At 46.1% G+C, this 21,044-nt stretch overlaps 1 protein-coding gene across 10 annotated transcripts; it reads left to right on the top strand.

Annotated features, from left to right (window-relative positions):
* The first annotated feature begins 51 nt into the window (after positions 1-51).
* LOC309537160 (RH-like protein) lies at positions 52-21,004 on the top strand. 10 transcript variants are annotated; one of them, XM_082231758.1, is made up of 13 exons: positions 579-809; positions 1,087-1,206; positions 4,243-4,309; positions 5,002-5,030; positions 5,287-5,473; positions 7,821-7,971; positions 9,257-9,404; positions 15,163-15,329; positions 15,856-15,993; positions 17,377-17,507; positions 18,388-18,467; positions 19,482-19,555; positions 19,724-21,004. In XM_082231758.1, coding segments are annotated over exons 2-13 (1,200 nt in total). In that variant the 5' UTR covers positions 579-809; positions 1,087-1,205; the 3' UTR covers positions 19,751-21,004. The 10 variants fall into 10 exon arrangements, with proteins under 10 accessions (XP_082087879.1, XP_082087886.1, XP_082087883.1 ...); XM_082231759.1 differs by lacking the exon at positions 1,087-1,206 and having other exon boundaries at positions 794-809; XM_082231753.1 differs by lacking the exons at positions 579-809; positions 1,087-1,206; positions 4,243-4,309 and adding an exon at positions 52-203 and having other exon boundaries at positions 4,875-5,030.
* Positions 21,005-21,044: the final 40 nt, after the last annotated feature.

Consider the following 21,044-nt stretch of genomic DNA (forward strand, 5'->3'; position numbering starts at 1 on the left):
GCCCCGCCTCCTTTCAGGCACAAGCCAATCGGCGGGAGGCATAACATGAGGTCGACGGACGAGCGAATCAATCAACATGGGGCTAGAGGGTAGAGAGGCGGGCGGCAGAACCAATGAGGAGATCGACGCTTCTGGTCCCGCCCTTTTCCAGAATGACGAGTCCCGCCCAGCAGGGAGAACGGCGTCCAGAGCAGCCCGTGAAAGTAAGGATTTGTTAAATTGATGGCGAGGCTACCCAATCGTTGAATAGTTGGTACCAAAGTAGGAGGAGCAGCCTAGCTATCCCCCAATGAAAGAAAGGAGCTTTTTTGTATCCCGCCTTTAGCTTTGACATTTAGGTACGGGCCCCTATGGTTTGATTGGCGGGACTACTGGCCAATAAAACCCCGACTAAAAGGCTCGCGTAATCCAAGGACCAAAGGTAAAAAGAGGCAAAGAATGGTGATCCCGCTGCATTCTAACACAGCTCGCTCACAGTCCCGCCCTCCAGCTTGACTGACAGGCTATATATCCAATAAATTTCTGACTTCAATAAATGGTGTTAAGGAGGACCAATAGAGAATGCGAGAGGTGAGACTGGGTGTAACGGCTAAGTAAAGTGACACGGGAAACTGAGTCTTGGCCAATCAAAGAAGACCTTTCTTCCCTGACAGGCATTTGTTAAGGTAGCAGCAGTAGCTGCTGCTCTCTGCCAAGGGAGGAGCTGGGTGTATTCCTAGTTACCAGCCAGGTTTTGTTATGTGGGTAAATATTTTGCCAGTTGAGAAAATGCTGTTATGCCCCAGGCCCTGAGCGTTTTTTGCTTTGAAGTAAGTCCCATGCAGTTTGCCTCGCGTGTGAAAGCGATTATAAAGCATCGCAGCTTGACAGCCCGATCCTATCCTGTGCATGTCTACTCAGGGGCAAGGCTGCATGCCTATTCATGCTTTTCTGGAGGTAAGTCCCATTAAATACAGCAATGCTCGCCTCTGAGTAGACATGCCTAGGACGTGGCAGCGTCAGAAGAGAAGAACTGCATCATGGGAAGGCACCTTGTTTAATCTTTTTAATGAGCTTTTATGTTCCTCTTTCCTCCTGCAAATGGAGCTGACCTAAGTGGCCAACAACAATCGTTAGAGCAGTAATAAGTCAACAGTAAAACCCAGAAGTTTATAGCCCGCTTAGCTCCAGACTAAGACTGCAACCCTGAACACATTTACAAAGAAAGTCCCATTGAATTCAATGGAGCTTATTCCCAGGTGAATGGGGCTAGGATTGCATCCTGTAACAATGTTATAAACACTTGGGGAGAATAATACAGTTTGATTTCCCTGTGGAAGGGGCTGCCACTTGCTGATTATGGCAGCATCAGTACAGAAAAGGCCTTCCAATGATACAACAGCTTTAAGGGAACTCAGCAGGTCTGAATCTAGCCAGGCCTAGATAAGAGGCTTCCTTGGGTTCCATGACTGAAGAAGAGTGAGATACAGAAAAGTAATCAATAAGTAACCCGTGTATGGACAAAATAGAAACAAGCTAATTATCATGAAAATATTTATTTAGTGGCCGGGAGGCTTTTCTCACAGCGTCTGTAGGTGGCTTACAGTCAATAACACAAATGGAAATGTTTCTGCTTCAAACAAGGATACTGTTATGAGTTTGCAGAGGGTAGGCTGTATGCTTGAGCCCCCTTCCAAGTCTTAGATCCAGCGCGAATGCAATTCCTGGAATAGCCAGGCTAGCTCCCTGGTGAGGTAATGACCACCTTACGTATGAGCCATTAAGGTAACAAAGGAAGTGGCTCTCTGTCAGATAACGAATGTACCTCAAAACTCTGGTTGTTAGAAATGCAACAGCAGAGTTGCGGTAGGTAATGTAGAAGCCAGCAGGCTGTGCAGCTAGGAGACAGGGCTATGCCAGATTTCTGCTGGAATCCAAGGCCGTGGCTATAGGAGAAGCAAGATCAGCTGTGAACCCCTCCATTGTAGGCTCAGGTGGTATATATGTATAGATAAACAACACATCACAAAGACACCACAGTCTCTGCTGTCCCTCATTCAAAAGGAAGCACGAACCCTGGACAGGCGCCTGGAACCCCTGGAATCTTGCACCACTCGGGAGATTGGGATGGTGTGCAACAACACTTTTCCTCCATTGGGGATGGGAGAATTTTGGTTTTTCTGTTTCTCATTTTTCCAAACTCAAGTTCAGTTCTCCACGGCCTCTGCCCGGTATACTTGAAGGAGCGTCTCCATCCCCATCGTTCAGCCCAGACACTGAGGTCCTTCTGGCAGTTTCCTCACTGTGAAAGTGAGGTTACAGGGAACCCAGGCAGAGGGCCTTCTTGGTACTGTCGCCCGCCTTGTGGAATGCCCTCCCATCAGATGTCAAGGAAATAAACAACTATCTGACTTTTAGAAGACATCTGAAGGCAGCCCTGTTTAGGGAAGCTTTTAATGTTAGATGTTTTATTGTGTTTTTAATCTGTTGGAAGCCGCCCAGAGTGGCTGGGGAAACCCAGCCAGGTGGGCGGGGTATAAATAAATTATTATTATTATTATTATTTCCACATCAATTTGCATTTTTTTGTAAAATCCTTGGGAAAACTCAGCATCTTAGCGTGAATTTCTAATATGCATATTTTTGTATGCAATTTTGCCTTAAAGGTAAAGGTACCTCTGCCCGTACGGGCCAGTCGTGTCCGACTCTAGGGTTGCATGCTCATCTCGCTCTAGAGGCCATGAGCCAGCGCCGTCCGAAGACACTTCCGGGTCACGTGGCCAGCGTGATGAAGCTGCAGCTGGCGAGCCAGCGCAGCACACGGAATGCCGTTTACCTTCCCGCTGGTAAGCGGTCCCTATTTATCTACTTGCACTTAAGAGTGCTTTCGAACTGCTAGGTGGGCAGGAGCTGGGACTGAACGACGGGAGCTCACCCCGCCGCGGGGATTTGAACCTCCGGCCATATGATTGGCAAGTCCTAGGCACTGAGGTTTTACCCACAGTGCCACCCGCATCCCTAATTTTGCCTTACGTACACATTTTTGAAAGCAATTCTCCATCATATGCTGCAATTGTGTATGTTATTTTCACTAACATGCATTTTAATACACATTTTACCCTAGTACCTTTTTGGTGCACTTTACTTGGCTGGATAGCAGCATTGCAAAATTATGAGAAGTGCAAATTTCGAAGGGTGACTGTGAACTGAATCAAAATTTCTCCCCCGATCCCTAATTGAAATAAATAAATTAGTGAATGAAAGTGGTCCATACCAAGGCCTGTGACAGCACGCAGCATCCTCAGAAAGCAGAGCCCACTGATAGTGCCAGTCCCCACCCATCCAGCTGGTTTCTTGGCCCAGGCTTATGGCAGGAGCAGATGGGAAGCTGCCCATTTCAATTTTCCCATGATTGCTCCAGAGAACATCTCACTGGATTGTGCCCCTGTTACTTCACCTTTTTATTATATTCACTCCGTTCTCAATAGAGACAATGGTTTCTAGTCTCACTGCAGGTATTAATTTGTTTAGGAATGCTAAGATGATTCTACTGACATCAATCACTGCTGTTATCAATGGTCAGGGTGCTTATCTTGCATGTGCCTACAATCTTAATTGAATTGTCACTTCACTCAGCAATACTAAGATGATTGTGCTGTCTACAGTTGCAGTTGCTATGAAAGCTTATTTTGTGCACATGAAAGGTCCAGTTCAATTACCACATATTGTGGGTAGTATCTAACGCTCCCATTCCATTAGCACAAGTATTTGTGCAATGGAATTCTTTTCTGCCTGCATGCGCTCAGCAGCTTCCCCAAATCTGCTTCAAAGGGTTGGGGAAACACACAGAGCAGGTTTTAGGGGTTCATGGGGGGGGGGAGTTCTGCTACACAAGCAGAAATCCTTGCACTAACCTTTTTTTAAAAATATATATATATATATATATATTGCCCTTCATCAAAAGATCTCAGAGCGGTTCACAAATGACTGACAATGCAATTTTGATGCAAGCTTGTGCTTTTGGACTCCCATCAGATGTCAAAGACATAAACAATTACCAGTATACGATTTTCTGAAGGCAGCCCTGCGTTGGGAAGTTTTTAATGTCTGATGTTTTGTTATTTTTTATATTCTGTTGGAAGCTGCCCAAAGGGCAACCCAGTCAGATGGGCAGAGTAATAAATTATTGTTATTATTATTACAGTATTATTATTCCATTATAATTTAACACCAGCTTTACACACACACCTTTTCTCTTTACAGTGGTACCTTGGTTTAAGAACAGCTTAGTTTATGAACAACTTGGATTAAGAACGCTGCAAACCGAGAAGTAGGTGTTTTGGTTTGTGAACTTTGCCTTGGAAACACAACATGTTCCACTTCCTGTTGAGTGTGTTCCATTTGTAAATCGAGTCCCCCCGCTGCTATGGGAAAGTATGCCTTGGTTTAAGACTGCTTTGGTTTAAGAACGGACTTCCAGAATGGATTAAGTTCATAAACCAAGGTACCACTGTACTGGAAAACTGAACATCACACTCCATGCAGCTGGGCCATGAAAGTTTTTCCCATATCAAATAGTTATTCGGGATGTATCCAGTGCTAGCCCTGCTCAGACTCACTGAAATTAATGAACCTAAGTTAGTCGTTAATTCCTCTGGAATAATTCTGACCACTCAAAAGAGCCCTCATTCTAGCACAGCCTTATCCCACAACCTCAGATCACAAGGCAACTCCACAGGAGTCAAAATACCCAGCAACAGAAGACTGGCCTGCTCTCCTGGGCGGCATTAGATAAGGACTTAATGCCTTCTGGCTATCACATTCAGACTTTCTCAGCTACTTTCTCTCTTTTAACTCAAGGAATTAACACCCGCTTCCCTTTTGAAATGCTGTAGTTCATGGACACACGATGGGTTCTCAGTATCCTCCAAGTCTCCGGATTCGCCTGCCTGGGCTCATTTTCTTTTTGGAAGCTGCTTTCATCCTTATATTTTTCTTTTTCTTTTCATATGACCATCAAAGTGTTCAAGAAGACCTTGCGCTCTACCCAGGTAAGCCTGCTTGTTAATTGAAATTAGGGTTGCAGGTGTTATTCTTTTTAATTAGTAGGTTAATTGAGCAAATACTTAAGTGGCTGGGGAGAGTCTCCAAGGGTGAGGCTCAATTTCCCCCAAATGAGAGTAAGTTGATTGCATTATTTTAAGTAGTGTTAGTATTTGATGAGTTACATCTGGAGTGTGTTTATGTCCGCATGTAAAAAGTAACAAATGTAAGTAACAAATGAATAATGGCCTCTCTTGCACGCAGCATTTCAAGATGTCAACATCATGGTGGTCTTGGGCTTTGCCTTCCTCCTGGCCTTCCTGAGAAGATACGGCTTCAGCAGCGCTGGATTCAGCCTTTTCCTTGCAGCCCTTGGAGTGCAGTGGGCTTTGATCGTGAACGGCTTCATTTTCCATTTCTCAGATGGGCAAGTGAAGATAAATCTGCAAAGGTAGATAACACGCTTTACAGGGCCCTGCCTTGACCAGTGGTTGCTATGTCTGAGGCTTTATGGATTTAGTTTAGCAGGTTTCTTTGAAACATGGGCAGCTGGAGACCAAGAAATATTGCTCTTCTTTCTCATTCCCTCTCTCGCTCCTCCCTCCCTCCCCGCTCTCATTCACAGAGCAAACAAACTGTGCCCACTTTTAGCCCAATAATACTAGGCTTCCCATCCTCATAGCTGTTTATTATGAGGGCAACCAAAACGATCAAGGGGCTGAACTCAAAATGAATGAGCCTGTTCCCTTTCTTAATAATGTGCTTTGTCTTCATTCCTGGTGTGCTCCAAAATACTGACCCACACACACCTGCATTTATTAGCTAGAGCAGCCTTTATGAGCCTGGTACCCTCCAGATGTTTGGGACTGGGATTGATGCAACTTGAATCCCAAAACATCTGGAAGGTGCCAGTTTGGCAAAGTCTAAGCTAGAAAATAAGTGTTTGAGTGAGTGGATGAGTGGATTAGTGAACGTATTATACCTTATTGTCAGGGCATCTGCAACTCCTTTCATCGCACCTGTAGCATAAATCTCTATTGGTGTGTTTTTTTCTTTAAATGAAATGATTCTTCAACATTCAGGCCAACCCAAGCAACGCATAAAAATCAGTTCTTCAGGGGCATTGTTTGGTATTTGCAAGATTTGCAGTATAGTCTCATAGATACACATTTGTGAAAAATTTGCACATGCCAATTTACATGTAAAGATGCAAAATTTAAAATTTAAAAGTCGCAGAAGGCAAGATAATGAGTTTTCCATCCAAATCACCTCAGATACATTTGTCAGTTAGTCAACCCAGCAGATCAACCCAAATGATTTCCTCTTCAGTTCATTACCCAATAGAGCTTGCTCCAAATCAATTAAATTTTCCTTCGAGTACCCGATTCTTTATCCCCAAATCATATCCAGATAAAGTCATCTAAAATTAATTTATTCCCTCAAATTAATATCCAGCCAGTAATGCAGATCATCCTTCAATTCAATTTCCCCTGAATCCATTGCTGACTCTGATGCACCCAAGGCATTTAGGAAAAGATTTGGCGCCACCCCTAGTTACATCCTCAGCAGTTTCTGGATACCCAGAATTTTTTCAGGCTTGTGAAACGCCTCAGAATTTACTGTGGATCAGCTGCAGCCTAAATCAATACACAGACCCAGTGGCGGGCTAGCTAAACCCAAAAGCTATGGGGTGGGGAATCTTTGGCCCTCCAGATGTTGCTCAAGTACAGCTCCCCTCATCCCTCACCATGCTTGCCGGGTCTGATGGGAATTGTAGTTCACCAACATCTGAAGGGCCAAAGTTTCCTCACCCTTGCAATAATAGACAGTAGAGGCCCTGGCCTGGGAGGCAGAATCCAGAGGTTTCTAGCTAATTAGGAAACAGGAGGAGCAAACTATCACTTGTAAAAGATTTCCCCAGCTATGGATGCTACACACACACACACACACACACACACAGAGGGAGAGAGAGAGAGAGAGTTTTATGTAAGTTTTGTTTTATTTTATTGCAGATGGGTTAAACAATTAGATTGCCTGACCAGGTGTCACCTGAATAATAAAAAATATTGATTAATCGTATGAAATTTGGTGGATCAACTAATTTATTAAGTTGCCATAAATGTCCATATAATTAAAGCCCTACTTCTGGAGAAAATGCAGTCTTGGCTTTGCTTTTAGATGACGTTCCTGTGTGTCATCCCAGGCGCCATGTCAGGGCTCTGACGAGTGTGTGGCAGAGGCAAGGGGACTGGAGACTGACCCAGGAGATAGGGACAGAGATTTATGGGGTTTGGTGCCACCTGTGAGGCAGGAACCAGGGCAGTGGGGAAGAGGAAAGGTCGGAGTAGGCAGAGGCGGGGGCACAGGAGCTGTCAGAAGTGGAGGAAGGGGCTGCTCAGATGTGGGGTGTGCCAGTCAAATCCCTGCTTTCCCCTGCCCCACTGTTTCCTAGAAGCAGGAGGGGCTTGAAGAGAGAACAGTGACAACTTCCATGCAGGAGAACCCCGTCCCCCTTCCTCCCCCTACATGCCCCCTAAATCTGTTATGGGAGTTCATGAAATCCTCCAGAGATTTGTGGAGGTTCAGGGAGCGTGGGGAGAGGAGAGGGGGAAATTTTGATGCACAATCGGAAATGCTTGCGCTGATGGAACAGGTTAGTTGGCTATATCCACACTGTCTGCACATCCTGTTTGTGGATACCACCCGGTCTCCCAATCTGGAGGAGGGGAGGGGGCTTCTTCAGCACTCTAAAACAATGCTACGGACAATACTGCTTTCTCCTTTTTCTTTTCCCAAAGCATCTTGGCAGCCATTATGAGTATTACAGCAGTGCTGATTTCAGCTGGCGCGATCCTCGGCAAAGCCAATCTGATGCAGTTAATCTGCATGGCTATGGTGGAGGTGGCTGCTTTCGCTGGGAACAGATGGATCATTGTGGATGTTCTGGGGGTATGTATAGAAACCTCTTTGCTCCTGTGACAAGGCGTGGGATGGGTGGGTGATTGTGTGGCAGCTTCCCATTTCCAGAGGCCTTTCCCCCTCAGGAACTGTCCCTTTGTGGTATCTGAAGGTCAAGCACAGCTGCCCTGTTTTGCCATCTTCCCTAATTGGCATTAGCTGCCAAGGCAGCCTTTCTCAAGAGTTGCTCTCTGTGTCATAAGACTTAAGGTTGCTGGCCTCTAGTAGCTTTGATTACCAACCCTTGGCGCTGGATCAGACCAGAGACCCAACTAGTCCAGCATCCTGTACCCCACCAGCAGCCAGCAAGGAGCTCCAATGGAAAGCCCTCAGCAACAAGTGGCTTGTTTCCCTGGAACTTTATCTGGCTCCGCCCCAGAGGCCAACTTTGACAGGTGGGCAGGGGCAACCCACCTGTCAATCACATGATGTCATTATGGCACCCCATGATTGATAGGTGGGTCGTCCTGCTCACCTGTCAAAATTCCTTGCGCAGCTCTCCCCAAGCACCAAGTTTGGGGTTGGCAAGGGCTTCTTTCTCCTCTCCCCATCATGAGCAGGCCCTCTCACAGCTGAAGCCTGCCAAAAAACCAAAAAACCAGGGTTGCTTGCCTTGGATGTGTGTGCCAGTTTCCAGCAGAATTGAACCCTGCATTTTCACCCATCACCTGAAGTTATGAGTGATGTTAGCTGATTGACAGGGGTGTGGCTTTGGGGAAATGGCCCCCTTGGCCAAATTGGTTCCCATGGTGGGCCAAGATTGGCCCGTGAGCTAGAGGTTCCTGACCCCTGCTCTGAACTATGGAGATTCTGTTTAGCTATTGTGCCACTGATAGATAACCCTCTTCCACAGCGTTGTCTAATCCTGTATATTAATTTCAAGCTCAGTTCCCTGAGTGGGTAGGCAAAATAGCACAGCCCAGGCAGATTTGCCGGCGTGGGGGGACCCAGAATTTGCAGAAGTCAAAATAACTTTAGAGGGGGAATACCCTGCAAAGTGAGGGTGAAGCAGCCTCAGTGGGTATGTTGGGGTGGAAAACAGAAAACCAGAGAGAGGAATAGGATATGGAAGAGGACAAAGATGGCTGGCTGGCAGGCACATGGAGCAGGAGCACGCTGCAACGTTTTTATTGCAGTTCCCACATAATATATATTAACGGAAGAGCTGTGCTGAATCAGATTAAAGTCCTGTCCATTCCAGCATCCAGTTCCCCACAGAATACATTCCACCCTGGCTCTCTATGAAATGGTGACTGTTTTTTTTTGTGGTCTACAGATTAACAGCCACATCAGCATGATGCATGTTCATTTGTTTGGGGCATTTTTTGGCTCCACTGTCTCCTGGTTCCTCAACAATTCCTCGCTGCACCCAAAAGTTGAGAAAGAAAGATCAAAGCCTGCTTCTGATATGTTTGCAATGCTGGGTAAGCTGTTTTCATCAGTGTCCTAAGGCAGGGTAGGAGGTCAAACAAATCTCTTTACTGGAGCTTGAAACAAAGACGTTTTGAGAAATTTCCCCCAGTGGATGTTGATGTTGAAATGTGGCATTTGACATAGTAGGATACATTATTCAGCAGCTGATGTTTGACTTCTGAGTTTGATTTCAACAAAGATCTGACAATATTTGGTGTGTGTATAGCTCTGGTGATTCTTCTTCAAGTGTTCTTAAATGAAACTCAGGCTGCATACACACTATAGATCTCAAGTGCATTCAAAGCACATCCCAACTCCCCTCCCCCCAAATCCTGAGAACTGTAGTTTAAGGGTGCTGCAATTCTCAGGATTCGGGGGGGGGGGCGGTGCATACATGTACATGTATGGCACGTACATAGCTGTGACTATTTGGAATCTGGGTTCAGGCCCAGTTCAGGAACAGTGATTGTATTGGCGGATGACTTTTGCCATGCACTAAGCCTATCTCTTGGTTCTGCTGGATCTCTCAACAGCTTTTGATATCATGGATATCTTTCTGGGGCATCTACCTGGAGGTAAAGTGAACATGTGTTCTGCTTTTACAGCCATCTGTTTGAAGGAGTCCTTTGTTTGAAGGGCTGCCTAGTCCAAGTCTAGTTTAAAGAGAAAGAAGCCTACAGAGGGACCTTGAAGTTGCCCATCGGCAGCACCTGTGCAGCAAACTGAGAAGGAAAGCTTGCCACCTGGCCGGTCTTCTTCACCATTAGGAATGTCAATAATTGTTAGGAGACCCCTATTCCCCTCATAGAACTGCAGTCCCTAGAGTTTCCTGTGAAGAGGGGTTAAACCACTCTGAGGTTGTAGCTCTGTGCGGACAATGGGGGTCACTTAACCCCTTGCACCCTTAACAAACTACACTTCCCAGGATTCTTTGGGGGAATCCATGGCTGTTTAAAGTGATCTGATGTTGCCTTCAACTTGAAGTGCCAGATTCAGTGTAATAATTACAAACACATTTGTATGTGCTCTTCAGGCTGAACCTTCATGGAAACAGTCTTATAGAATGACACAGAGAGACAAAAAGCCTGCAAGGAAAAGTGCCCAGCCCAGAAAGACCAGAGGTTTTTTTTTAATTGGCAGAAGTGACATGCTCCACTAATTGAGCTGTAAAGTGCAGTTCCAGTCTCTCCATATTTCTCTGCTGGCCAGAGAGTCATAGTTTGATTGGTGCTACAACGTTAATGGGTGGCGTGTGTGTTAGAGGTTGGGCCTCAGAGACATTTCCTTCTGCTTATACAGATAAGCATGGCTTTTTCATAGCAGAACAGTGTTTGGTGTAGGGATCCGCCCATCCCACAGGCCCAGGTTGCCAAAAGTCGTGTGTGTAATTTGTGATTAGGTGAAAATTTCCCTCTCCAAAAAAACAATTGGAGCAGAATCATTGAGGGCCATGTTGCTGAAATATGCAGTCATCACTTGTGTTAGGGTGTTTTACGCTATCCTGGAAAATTAATGCATATGGCAATAATAATGATGGTGGCTTTTTTCTTTTTGTAAAAATGAGGTGTCAGTATTCGCATATTGATAAAAGTGCCACGAGCACAGTACTCGCTTGTGCAAAGGACCAACATCTCTTCTTTTGCTACCCATGGCAGTTATTTTGTGCTTGCTCAGAGGGGTGGAGCTGCAGCAATAGCCTCCCAGCAACAGCATTGCAGCCTCAAGCTGAGAGGGTTAAAGTCCGGGCTGCATGGCCCACCAGTGGAGGCAATCTTGGTGCTTACGCCACTGTGTGGCACAGCCCCAACCCCACCATAGGGGTGCAAGAAGGCATCGTCTCCCATTACGCCCTGTATCCATCACATGCAGCTTCGTAGTGTTCGAAACTCTCATTGTTCTAGGCGCATTTTGCGACAGGGAATTTCATTAGCGTAAGCAGTTTCTGAGCTCAGGGCACAGTACTGCGCCTATGATTTCAGATTAAAACTGCAGAGTGGAAGTGGAAGGAAAGGAGGGCCTTTTTCTGCCTCCCCACTTCCAACTACTCTCTGAAGACTGGAGAAGAGACCCTCTTAAAAATATTAGGGAGGTGGGCAGAGGAAGGACTAGACCATGTGAAAAAGAACATAATATTTTTAGCTGCAGTTCATTCATTTTCAGCTTTGTATTCTTGTTATAAAAAAGTGTGCCTAGACATTCCGTTGTTGCACCCATAACCTAGGATTAAGGTGTCATTTAGCTCATAGCTTTCATATCTCAGTTTCTAACACAGCAGCTCTGTTTGTGTTCTGCTGCAGTTTACCTGCTGCCCAAAATTACGTGATTTGTGTCATGTTCTGCTGTGGCGAAATTGCAAAACTTACGTAATTCATTACGTAGTTTATGTTATTCCACCCTATTCATTTCAACGCAAGGGAAGCGCCATGCAAATTAATTAGTCATATATTGTTGATGGGCTGAGAGCAAAAACAGTAGATATCAATCGTGTTTACTTGATTGATTTCCGTTCCAGGAATGGGATGAATAGGCAAACATTTCCACTCCTATTTCATTTTTTAAACATCTCTATCTCACCTGTCCCTCTCCTGGTAAACAGCAGTGACACTATTGCTGGAAAGCTATTGTGGCGACTCCACCCACTTCTGCCCAGGTGGGAATGCTGCCATGAGTCTGAAAAGGGTACTGCATCCCTGGGTTAGAGGAGCAGCTTGACAGAGGAAGAACATGGGAGATTCTGTTGCTAGTACTTTAAGCTGAAGCTTCTGAGCCTGACACTTGTCTTGAACTTGCTGATAGGCATGGAATTTCCACGGTGGTCAACTCTTCACTGCGGTTATTGCAGACAGATCCCTGCCTGCCTCCCGTGGCTGCAATAAATTACAAGCAACACGCACCTGTTGTTTCCTTGCAAACATAATACCTCAGTGGGAGATCCAGTTACATATCTTCTTGGCTCAGTGTTTGTTTTGCCATGTGCAGGATGATTGATAGGCTGAATCTTGAATGCTGTTTAGGTTTTTCTGTTGTTTGTTTAAGTATAGGTAGTGCCAAAAGCAGTAGTGGTAAACAAATTGTTGCAAATTGCTTGCTCCACTCCTGGGGTGTTGGGAAGGACTGCTGGACCAAAGGCAATGTAGTGTCTCTGGGGATGGTCACATGAGACCACTACCTTGTTGAAGCTAAGATGGTCTAGGCATGGTCTGTGCTTGGATGGGTGACTTCCTGGGAACTTTGTTTACACTGCCTTGGGCTTCATGAAGGAAAACAACGTGGAATATAAATGTAAAACATAATAAATGCAGGAAGTCTTTCTTCAGATTGTGCATTGTTTCTGAAAAAGAGCCTGCAGGAATTCTGCTGCTGTTCTTTTTTAAATTCAAATTTCCACATACATGTGGAGAACTAAATTTAAGTTCAGAAAAACAAGAAACTGAGAGAAACTGCAGTGGACAGATCCACCCATCCATTGGTACAAGACAGGGCTATGGCTAGATGTAAAGCTCAAGCTGCTCTGTAGGAGAGCAGCACTCTGATGTTGCTTCAGCAGCCATCAAATGAAGACTGAGCTCAAAATAACCACAGCAGGTGCATCTATATTGCAGCCCTGCCCCTGCTGTAAAGTGACTTACCAGTTAAAGGGCCCTAGGCAGCTCAATCAGTCTTTTGCTCCAGCAGAGCAGGGAAGACTCTGGTCTCACAAGGGCCTTTGCGATGGAGGCCTCTGAGTCCGAGGATGGCAGTGCTATATCCTCAGGCTGGGGGGACATTGGCAGCACAGGTTAATCTGGTTGAAGCTGTCCTGGCTCGCTGCCAATACATGCAACCAGATGCACTAATGTGTAGGTAGTTTCAGGCACATAATGGTAGAGGCTCAACAGCAGGCCCAGAGTTCAAGAGCCATGATTCAGGAGTGCAGGAATCGGGCAGCAGGGACGTCTTTACCATTGGGCGTAGTGGCGCAGCGAGCCAGGGCGCCAAGCAGTAGAGGGTGTCAGGCAGAGAGTCCAGGGAGGGGAGAGTGGTGAGGTAAGCGAGGTGGAGTGGGGGCTTTGTGCCTGCGAGCCTCCTGCACCCATCGGAGGCAGGAAGGCTCCAGATGCCTTCCTGCAGTCCGGAGCTCTCTCCACTAGTTCCATGACACACCACCACCTCAGCTGCGTGGTGTGTGCTTGCATCCCAAGGTCTGCGCATAATAAACGTGACTCTACCACCACTTCCCCGTCCACTCTACCTTGAAAGATCCCTGCTCTCAAGGCGCCACACTGCAACTGCCGCCCCCAGCGCCCCTCCCTCCTTCCCCTCTTCTCCACCTCCTTGCACGGAGCCTGCCTCCTCCCGCTGCCCCCACCACCTCTGCACTCCTTCACACCGACTGCGTTTCCTTCCCCTGCCCGATCCCCTCCCAGTCACACTCTCTCCTCCCCCCCTTCCTCCCCAAGCAAGGAAGGTGAAACTGTGGCTGAGTGTGTGCGCTTCTCTGCTGTGGGGAAGCGGATGGCCCAGCTTGCTTCGCCTGTCCCTGCCCGGACGAGACCCCCGCCTGCCTCCCGTGCCACCCGGCTGCCCAGCCCCACACCATGATCCCACTGCGGGAGCCGATGCCTGGCCATGTGTGAGCAGCACGGGGCAGCAGCGCGAGGGCGGGAGCAGCCTTTCCTAAAAAAGGTCAACAATTTTGGGGTCCCCCCTTAAAAAAGGTTGACAACTCTGGGAAATGGGGGTGGGGTGGGCGCCGGAGGGATCTTTCCACCATGGTGCAGGATATGCTTAAGACGGCCCTGTTGGGCAGTAAAGTCAGAACTGGATGGAAGCAGTGAAGATGCCCCAATAGTTACCACTACCCTACCTGCCAAGCTTGTGAAGATGAGGCGTGGTGCACTCACTGTTGGGGCTCACTCGCTTTATAGAAATGTTGGGATTGCCACCGCATGCTGCTTTGGGGTTGGTGGGTCTTCTCCCATCCGTGGAGGCAGCTCCTGGTTCTAGGCAACAATACAGCACCCTCCCGTTCAGGTGCCTGATCAATTGCAGCCCCCTCCTGAGCTGCCTCCCCCTTCGGCTGCCCACTGTCTCCACAGAGGCGTTCTGCTCTGCTGGAAGGTCGGGGGTGGGGAGCCAACATTCCTTCTAAAGTGGCTGAAGTCAAGATAGCCCCCTCCACTAACCCCAGTTCCCATCGTTCAGGCTTCCCCTTCTCTTTTGCTTCCTCCTCTTGTATTGGGGCCTGCCAATCCAAGCCCAAGCCTTCCTGGTTCCCAGTCTGTGAGCATTTGGAGTTGAATGCTTAGCAGAGTCTTAACTGAACACAGAATACCGGCTGGAGGAGTTCTTTGTACGCTAGATACAATCTCATTGGGACTTCAGGTTTAGGAAAGTAACAAAGCTAATGTTTATAGTTGGAAATATGTGTTTGATAGGAAAGATCCTAGTTCTCCCTGGCCAATTGAGCCACGCTTGCTCTGGCATCTCAACAGGACAAATCTCAAAATAAATCTGTTCTCATATGGGGTCCCTGGAGAAGAAGGGGGAAGGTGAGGAGGAAGTGAGGTCTGCAATCATAAGATTACCTGCAGGAAGATCAATAGGTCAGGCACAAGCAGGACAGTCTAGGAAGCTTGGAGGTTCCTCTCTCTATCTGCCCTTTCTCATGCAGATACATTAGCCGATACAGTGCAAGCTGAGTTGCACTCTGTCACTTCCAACAAAAACAATTATCTAATGGGTTCAAGAGGGCACTAATTGTTCTTTTTGTGTGTGGGTGTTCACTAGGTACTCTCTTCCTTTGGACATTCTGGCCCAGCTTCAATTCTGTGTTGGTAGAGAAAGAAGAGGAAAAACAGGCTGCCATTTACAACACCTATTTTGCAATGGCTACAAGTGCTGTGGCCGCATTTGCATTCTCAAAGGCTACCAGTAGTGATGGGATGTTCCACATGGTAAGTCAGAAGTTCCTGTTCTCTAGCTTTCAATCTAGAGGGACTTTCTCCTAACTAGAGAGACAGCCGGAAGAGAGATGCTCACACTTCCAAGCAACCTATTTATTGAGAAATCATCCTAATTTGCTTGCATATTTGCTTGCATTGGTTATTTAATGAGCATTCCCTCTCATTTGTTTGCATGGAGACTGGAGAATGCATGCATCAAAGCAAGTGCCCGTCTCACACTTCCAGTGCAGGTCCCCATCAATTTCCTTATCGCAGAAAGTCTGATCTTCTGGGGAAACTGGCTTCTTGCACAAGACCTAATGGTCAGCTAGAAGTGTGCGACTTGAATTTGCTGGTATGTGGTGGACAGGCTGGTTCTGCGGCCTAACTGGTGCCTGACTGCTGGAAATCCTGGTTTAAGACATGCACACGTGCACCCACACAAACATCTACCCACCCACACCAGCGTTTTTCACTAGTAAACTGTTTCCAGCCGACTTTTTTCATTCCTCACTTTCTTCTTTTGCTTGTTCTACAGGCCCACATCCAGAATGCCACTCTGGCCGGTGGGGTTGCTGTTGGCTCCTCAGTTTCCATCATCCGATACCCTTGGATTGCGATGACTTTAGGTCTGGTGGCCGGGGCAGGCTCTGTGCTTGGCTTTGCCTTTTTACAGGTAACAGTTCCCATTTTGAACCATCCCATTTTGGATTGTGGGCAAGGAGGAGCGGGCATTTTGCTGCCTGAGGCAAAGGGCAAAATGGCGCCTCCCCCATTCCTTGTGCAAAAGCCAGTCAGGTTGGCAGTTGACTCTAATTTCAACAGTGGTGATAAGACCGAGTCTCATCTTCATCTGAGAGCAGCAGGCAGGTTTAGTGGGATGGTGCTTAAAGTTCTTGTCTCTGAAGCATCTGTTGGAGGCAGCTTCCTCACATTGCCTAATGGTAGGGCCAGCCCCAAGAAGGAGACCTGCACACGTCATCTTACAGAGCAGCAGGGGAATCCTTGACTCTTTTGGTTAATGAAACCCTATCCATTTATTTATTATTACATTTATACCCCACCTTTTCTCTGAGGAGGTCGAAGTGGCATAAATGGTATTCCTCCCTCTCCATTTTATACTCACATCAATGCTGTGAGGTAGGATAGGCTGAGGGACTGTGGCTGGCCCAGTGAGCTTCATAGCTGAATGAGGATTTGAACCTTGGTCTTCCTTGGACGCGGGTGGCGCTGTGGGTAAAACCTCAGTGCCTAGGACTTGCCGATCGTATGGTCGGTGGTTCGAATCCCCGCGGTGGGGTGAGCTCCCGTCTTTCAGTCCCAGCTCCTGCCCACCTAGCAGTTCGAAAGCACCCCTAAGTGCAAGTAGATAAATAGGTACTGCTTTATAGCAGGAAGGTAAACGGCGTTTCCGTGTGCTGCGCTGGTGCCGGCTCGCCAGATGCAGCTTCGTCACGCTGGCCACGTGACCCGGAAGTGTCTGCGGACAGCGCTGGCTCCTGGCCTCTTAAGTGAGATGAGCACACAACCCTAGAGTCGGACACGACTGGCCCGTACGGGCAGGGGTACCTTTACCTTTACCTTACTGCCTGGTCCTGATCTGGCTGCAAACCACTATGCCACACAGGCTCTCTCGGGTCTTTTTCAACATATGCTAGTCTTTTCCAGTCTTGTTGCTCTAAACTTCTTAATGCCAGAAACTGAACCTTCCTGATCTACTGCTAAGCAGTGTCCCCTTCTCTGTGCTTCCATGACATTGTGGCTGACAAGACAGTCCTGCTTATAGCCAGCCCACAAGCCCTTCAACAGCTACCTTCTGATTTGCAGCGTTAAAGGTTATTCACATGACTCTTTGGCTGCACACATCCCATACATTTAAACTACTCCCTGCCCAAGATTATTGGGAACTGAAGTTTATTGAAGGTGCTGGGAATTGCAGCTCCATGAAATAAAATTACAGTTCCTTTTGGGGGAGTTGCATGATTGAAATGTGCTTTGAATTTTGTGGTGTTTACACAGCATTTGTGTTTTTCACATGTACCCTTCCCATCAAACTCAGAAGCGCCTGGAACCAGCGCTCAGGATTCATGATACCTGTGGAGTTCTTTACACCTTTGGCCTGCCCAGTTTGATTGGAGGGATCACCCGCATTATTCTTATCCTAATAGACAGCCAGGAAGACCTAGAAGGGTAGGTGGAACCTCTCTCTCAAATGTTATCTCCTCTGAACTTTTCAAGAGATAGTTATTGGGCCCCACCAGGAAGTGTGTAGACAGAAAGCTGTAGACAGAAACCTTGCACCACCTTGAGGGTTTTATTTTAAAAAGTTTTAAAGGCAAGGGGGGGGGGAGGAAATACTATCCACTGTAGTACTGGACATTATCTAGCAAAAATTCAATTCAAACAAGTCAGTGGAAAGCTCTTGGTCAGTAGTAACACACTTGAAGTGTGTGCCCTCCAGTTTCTCTGTAGTGTACTATGGTTCAATGGCAATTGTGAAGGAGCTCTTTGTAAGATCAGCTGGTGTGAAAAGGGCTCTCTAAATAGAGAAAGTTTAAAAATAGGAGACAGAGATAGTAAGGAAGGATTGATCTTCTAAATTTTGTTCCTTTAATTTTCTCTTTGGTCCAGGTGGCTTCATTTCTGCTGCAGTTTGTGATAGACTTCACAAAAAACTTCCAGCATCATATTGCCCCTTACATATTTTTGTATGCAATTTTGCCTAACATAACATGTTTGCAAATCATTTTCTCTAATGTGTTGCATTTTTGTATATACATTTTTAGGCACACTCACTCCTTATATAGTTTTTTTTAGCACGTTTGCTGGGATAGCAGCATAGCAAAATTCAGAGAAGTGCAAATGTCAAAGAATGGTTATGTTTTGATTCATGCAAATGTTTTTGGAAATGCAAATTAAATCACTTCATATTATATGAATTTTGGATCACACGGAATTCTCCCCCATCAATAACAGAGTGTAAGGCCTATGGAAAAACACCAAGACTGTAGCACTGAATAAGTGGTAAAGCACTTACTGGTTTGTGAATGGTTTTTGTTGTGATTTTCAGAATGGGTTATTTGGCTTTGATTGAACTTGGTGCATCCTGCGCGATCATTTCGCTGGGTCTGATGGCTGGACTCATTACAGGTCTGTTATCGCAAACACTCTTTGTGATTTTCTATGGAGCTAAAGCCTCTCCTTTCCTTGAATGCTACTGGTGTCTGATTGCTCAATGGGCACACATTGTACCTTTTCAATGCTGCACCAAGCAAGGGGCTAGACTGGATGATCCACTGGATATGTGGAGTAGCAGAGGAGGAAGCAAAGATAAAGTGAAAACTTCAAGAATGCTTGATAATGTCAGTAGATGTAGAAACTAACAAAGAAGCAGGAGAATTTGCCCTGGATCTGAGTGATAATATACCCCATCGAGCACCACCCACTAGTGTAGATGGGAAAAGAATTTAACTGAAAGCACTCATGTGTGGATGAATATGCGCTAAAGTGCCACATGGTAAACTGGGATCTGTGTGACCTATGTGCATGTTAATGCTCTGGTGTGTACACAGCCTATGCCACACTTTAGGCTTAAGAGAGACATCACTTACCTGCCTCATTTATTTAATGGGTCTAGGGGATGCAAGCCTATAATTTTAAAGTTGTAATTCCTCCATATATGTTCATACAGGTCTATCAAGCGAAAAACTAGTGTTCCAACTGTCAAATAGCTACGGTTGGAGGATGTGCTTCAACAGTGAACTTAGGCCCGAGCTATGTGTTTAGTGATATCATACCACTTTAAACAAGAATGCCTTTCTCCAAATAATCCTCATAACTCTAGGTTCTTAAGGATGCTGAGTACAATTAGGAGACCCTTATTCCCTTCACAGAGCTACAATTCCAAGAAAGGAGGGATTGACTGTTAAACTGCTCTGAGAGTTGCAACTCTGAGGTGAACAGGCGTCTCCTAGCAACTCTCAACACCCTTACCAAACTACAGTTCCCAGGATTCTTTGGGGGAAGCCATTACTATTTAAAGTTGTATGATACTGCTTTCAGTGTATAGTGCATATGGGGCCTTAGAGGGTACAGTGAAAGGTATTTTGGGAAAGGTTTGTCACTTTTCCGTACATGTTTTGCATTCTTTTCCCAATGTCTTAGGTTTCTTACTAACTTTTGAATTCTGGAAAGCACCTCCTATAACAAAGTATTTTGATGATCAAGCTTTTTGGGAGGTAAGTTTTTAAATTTCACACTAGCTATTAGTCACTGTGCTAACTGTTCTTTATCCACTTTCCATGCTGTTCTTTACCATGCCCTCTCTTACCCACCTTTCCTCTAAACTAAAAAGCCTTAGATGTTAGCTTTCCTCATAGAAAAAAATAACGTTTCTTTGTTTTTAGTTTCCACATTTAGCTGCTGGATATTGAATACAGGCATCAAGACTGCAGTAAATTAGTTGTGGAAGATTTTGTCGATCTGCCATTAAAGCCACCAGAAGTTGTGTAACCTTTTCGTAGGAACCATTTGTTTGCAATGAATGAACTACATTACTGCTTTATTAAGGAGGCTGCCAACCACCTTCTTTTCTCTAAGGCATACTATTTACAGCTGAACCTGCAAAATGCTGAGGATTTTGCTTTGGCAGGGGGGCGTGGAAATGTGGATTTTACCTCACTTGACCTCCCCCTGCCAGCACCTTAAATGCAGTGGTTTTAACAACTTTCCACACTGAGTTGTCTGTTGTAAAATTCTTGCCACCTTGCAGAGGATTCTGGGAGCGTTTTCTAGGTGGTGCACTTTCAGCTGTTGCACCTTGCAAGGGAGTGATTGGTAATGTGGAAAAGTTGTACAAGTGTACAGTGTGATATATGGAGCTAAGTATTTTATAATGTGCTATGCCTCCACAGTTGTAATTTTATATCCCCATATGCCTACCATCTTTCTTACTGCTACCACTGCCTTTAATGTCCCAATTAACCCTGTGCATAAATGGCCTAAGTGGATTGTGACTCCAGCTGAAAAATACTAAAGCAATGAAGTCAGCATGGGAAATGAACTGCTGCTTACTATCACAAACTGAATGTTAGAGCACTGCCTCTACAGCACCACCATAAAGCCACCAGTAACAAGACAAGAGCCATCATAATTGGAAGTCACAGGCCCAGCAGAAACTTCAGAAGCATGGTAACATTTCAGTTAATAGTTCAGGTGTGGGAAACCTTTGACCTGCCAGATGTTAATAAACTACAGCTCTCATCAGTCTTAGCAAGCATGGCCAAGGGCTAGGAATGGTGGGAGCTGTAGTTCAGCAACATCTGGAAGGCCCAAAGTTCCCCACACCTGGTACTTAAGTCTCCCCCAGAAAAAAGCAGCCTAATAATTGGTTGCTATGGTGCAAATCAGCCTGTCATGCACTGGATAACCTTACAAGGTACAAAAGAAGCAGCTCAGATCCAGGCAGAAAACGTGTAAGAACTCCAGCTAGAGGGACCCATTTGTGGGCAAGACCTCTGCATCCCTAGGATCAGTGGAAGCTTCCATCTTGCTTAGCTCCACCTGCCCATCAGAGAGAGCACCCATTCCCGCTAAATATCCCAGTGGCACTTGTGTGAATGAGTGTGACCTCTCTAACTTTGATTTCTGAATTGCATTCAATAAATGTGTTGTTTTGCCTTCCCCCACCCAAGACTCACTAAATTACTTCAGCTTCAGTACAGATCA

The sequence above is a fragment of the Podarcis vaucheri genome (assembly GCF_965113315.1).
Source record: "Podarcis vaucheri genome assembly, chromosome: 7".
NCBI classification, from domain to species: domain Eukaryota; kingdom Metazoa; phylum Chordata; class Lepidosauria; order Squamata; family Lacertidae; genus Podarcis; species Podarcis vaucheri.

Excerpts from the sequence above, each read along its gene's own strand:
- LOC309537160 (XM_082231752.1), top strand. The coding sequence starts at position 777 with ATGCCCCAGGCCCTGAGCGTTTTTTGCTTTGAAGTAAGTCCCATGCAG. Across the intron at positions 7,972-9,256 it reads TCATTGTGGATGTTCTGGGG|ATTAACAGCCACATCAGCAT; the intron begins GTATGTATAGAA and ends TGTGGTCTACAG. Across the intron at positions 19,556-19,723 it reads ATGATCAAGCTTTTTGGGAG|TTTCCACATTTAGCTGCTGG; the intron begins GTAAGTTTTTAA and ends CTTTGTTTTTAG.